Source organism: Pterocles gutturalis, unplaced genomic scaffold, assembly GCF_000699245.1.
Source record: "Pterocles gutturalis isolate BGI_N339 unplaced genomic scaffold, ASM69924v1 scaffold7673, whole genome shotgun sequence".
NCBI lineage: Eukaryota > Metazoa > Chordata > Aves > Pterocliformes > Pteroclidae > Pterocles > Pterocles gutturalis.
In genome coordinates this window covers 46,011-49,679 of record NW_010120397.1, presented here as the reverse complement: position 1 = coordinate 49,679, position 3,669 = coordinate 46,011, and the positions used below count along the sequence as shown (strand labels likewise).

The 3,669-nt window shown below is 39.4% G+C and overlaps 1 protein-coding gene across 1 annotated transcript; it reads left to right on the top strand.

The window, feature by feature from the left end:
* Positions 1 to 361: 361 nt before the first annotated feature.
* On the top strand, positions 362 to 1,621 carry GPR63 (G protein-coupled receptor 63). Its single transcript, XM_010076890.1, has one exon. It carries the CDS (start codon positions 362 to 364, stop codon positions 1,619 to 1,621), a length of 1,260 nt encoding a protein of 419 aa, XP_010075192.1.
* Positions 1,622 to 3,669: the final 2,048 nt, after the last annotated feature.

The following is a 3,669-nucleotide window of genomic DNA, read 5'->3' as shown; positions in this document are numbered from 1 at the left end:
ATTGTACACAATTGGCGAGACTACAGGAGCAGGATCTATAAGAAAAAGACCAAATATTACAAGACTCCTGTGACTGGTGCTTAAGTAAATTGTGTTGCTCTAAAGTGTAAATATGTATTAAGAATCCTTTTGTCATTAAGGGAAGCAGAGCAATCGTTTGGTTCCCAGTGGTTTCAGAGAGTCTTTGTTTTTTTTAAATTTCTTTCTTCTTTTTCAGATGGAAACACTGACATGAATTTAAGAACTTTGAGGCTTTCAGATGTTGGATTCTGATTTGTTGAATGACCAGGAATAAGATACTGCCTGAAAAAGATAAAATGCCTTGAAGACCTTTGGTTCTGCTTACATTTCTCCTGAAGCAATGGTGTTCTCAGCAATGTTGACGCTGGCCCACTCTGGGACCTCAAATGCTACTTTTATTGTTTATGAAAATGCCTATACGAATTTTACCACTCCCCAGTTCTTGCTTCGTAGTGGCACAACGCAGCCATTGAGATATAGTTCAGGTGCCGTGCTAACCACTGAGAGAAGTACTTTTCTGGTAAACACCACAGCTGTCCTGCCATCGCAAGAAGTTTTCAGGAGCTTGAGTTTGCCACTCCAGATCATTCTTTCTGCTGCTATGATATTTATCCTATTGGTTTCTTTCCTTGGAAACTTTGTTGTCTGCCTCATGGTCTACCAGAAGGCAGCTATGCGATCTGCAATTAACATCCTCTTAGCAAGCCTGGCTTTTGCAGACATGCTGCTGGCAGTGCTGAACATGCCTTTTGCTCTGATAACAATCATTACCACTCAGTGGATTTTTGGGGATATATTCTGCAGAGTCTCTGCCATGTTCTTCTGGCTTTTTGTCATAGAAGGGGTAGCTATTCTTCTTATTATTAGTATTGACCGATTTCTCATCATAGTTCAGAGGCAAGATAAACTGAACCCTTGCCGCGCAAAGATTCTCATTGTGATTTCCTGGGCGGCATCCTTTGTTGTTGCTTTTCCATTATCAGTAGGGAATCCTAATCTGCAGATACCCTCGAGAGCGCCTCAGTGTGTTTTTGGCTACTCCACAAGCCCAGGTTACCGAGCCTATGTGATAGTTGTCTTGCTAATTTCTTTTTTTATTCCATTCCTGGTAATGCTGTATTCTTTTATGGGCATACTCAACACCGTCCGCCACAATGCAGTTCGTATCCATAGTCACCCTGATAGCATATGCCTCAGCCAGGCCAGCAAACTTGGTCTCATGAGCTTACAGAGACCTTTTCAGATGAATATTGATATGAGCTTTAAAACTCGTGCCTTCACAACCATCTTGATTTTGTTTCTTGTCTTCATAATCTGTTGGGCACCCTTCACCACTTACAGCCTTATTGCCACATTCAACAGCCACTTCTACTACAAGCACAACTTTTTTGAGATAAGCACTTGGCTCCTTTGGCTCTGCTACCTCAAGTCTGCACTGAACCCACTGATTTACTACTGGAGGATTAAGAAGTTTCATGATGCATGCTTGGACTTGATGCCCAAATACTTCAAGTTTTTGCCACAGCTACCCGGCCATACAAGGCGGCGCATTCGACCCAGTGCCATCTACGTGTGTGGGGAGCATCGCTCAGTAGTGTGAAGCTGTGGTTGTTTGACAATGATTGTTATTTTCTGGGATTATTTGTTTTTAGGCTTTAGGTTGAGTTTTGTTTTGTTTAATATGGCTTTTTCAGTGTGGCCATATCTTATAACTTGATTAAATTTTCCAGTACTCTGTGCAATTTTGGGAAGAAAGATAGAGGGAGGGAAAGTGATTGGTTATAGTTGAGTTTACTACCAGAATACAATGTAAACAAAATAACAAATGTTACCTCTAGGATTCTGTGGAAATCCATTCTTTTAAATGAAAACTACATTTGTAACATTTTGTCAGGTTATGCTTACTAGGCCTGCAATTGCATCTAATTGTAGGGACTTTTTATGCTGCTAAGATATGGTATATTTAGTTGGTGTAATTTTTCTGAAAAATGTTGCTGCTGTCTGCCAATATATTAGAGCCAAAAAGTCTCGTTAGATTACTTCTATTTAATTTTAACAATATCTCAGAAATTTTCATGATGACACTAGAAAACTTTCTTCTTTTTTTTAATATTTCCATTAATATTTTTGTGCACTTTACGGAGTTTACTGTAGAATTTGTTCATTGGAATACTTTGTTCTGTATTGAAGGGGTATTATTATTATTATTTGTTATATTGGTGAATTTCAATGAAAGACCTGTGTAAGCTCTAGGAGGGCAATTTATGTTGGTATAGCTACACATACAGTCATAGATTTGCAGTTTTTCTAACAATTGATCAAAAGTAACATTAAGTGCTCAGTTATCAGGGAAGTTGGAAGGAGAAAATGGAGGAATGAAAGGGAAAGAAAGTAATGAAATACCGTGTCCTGAGGTTTAGGCTAACACAAGATTTAGAAAAATAGTGTTCATGTGAAAATTGTCACGGGGGAAAGGGTGGCTATAGTTGTTACTTTAGGCTGTTGCAAGCTATTCAGACCTGATAGTATGCCTGAAAACTGGCCTGAAATTGTGATTGTGGGCCTACAATTTACAGTGTGTTGGTATAATGCTGTTTCTGCTGGGAGCTGGCTGGCTAGGCTAGGTGTGCTCTACACTGCTGTCAGGCATTCGCTGAGATAGAAATAGTAAGGTAAACCAGCAAACAAATAGCACATGAACCATAGTTAAGGCTAGGACTTAGTCTACGTAGAAATGACTGGGGAAAAAAGTCCTCAACTTGCTTGTTGCCAGTTTAAGTGTTAGGTGGAAACCATAAACTGGTAACAATGAATAACAGTTGGCCAGCAGAGTTTGCTGGGGATGTAAGTTGAATTCCCCTTTTTTCTATGATACTACTTTATATTGATTTTTCATTGCACATTTTCCTCTCTGGTGCCAGCTGCCTCAAGAGTTTACTCTGCTGTTCTCATCTCTTAAGCGTCAGCTTCTCTCCCTGAAATGCCAAACCACCTTTCTGATTAATGTCAGGCTGTCTCAGTACCTGCCTGGAGAGCAGAAAGGCAAAGGTTTTTCTCGATGATAGCAATCCAGACTCAGATTTCTTTTTTTTTTTTAATCAGCTAAATATTGAATGTGAGGTAGGTAAAATTAAGACTTAGGTTTGGGCTTTGAAGTGAGATCTCCAGTTGCTCTGAGGCTGGGGAAGAATGCATGCAGAATTTGTGCATCCTTGCAGTGGGCTTTTTGACGCTGTCTGTAACCGAGTACAGGAGGATTAATGTACAACAAACTTACCAAACAGGGCTAGGGTTTGGGCTTCTCTTGCTTCTGTCTCTCAGTACCCCAAAGCATGGGGACCTCTTCATTATTCTTGTATTTGAGTAGCAAATAATAGCAATTTTATCTATTTCTGCACACATTTCAAACTGAGTGGATGAAGGAAATGCACTGTACTCTCTGGATGTCCAGGGACTGCTCGCTTGCTAAAGCAAACTGAACATTTATACTCCAGATTTTATTTAGGTCTTCAGTGAAGAACTAATTTAACAGTCTCTCTGTTCTTCTCGCTGACAACTATGGGTAAAAGTGTTGCCAGTATTTAAGTTTTAGGAACATAAAAGGATCAATTTTGAATTTAGTAATTTCATTTTTTTAAAAAAAGCTGC

Coding starts and splice junctions, on each gene's coding strand:
- GPR63 (XM_010076890.1), top strand. CDS start 362: ATGGTGTTCTCAGCAATGTTGACGCTGGCCCACTCTGGGACCTCAAAT.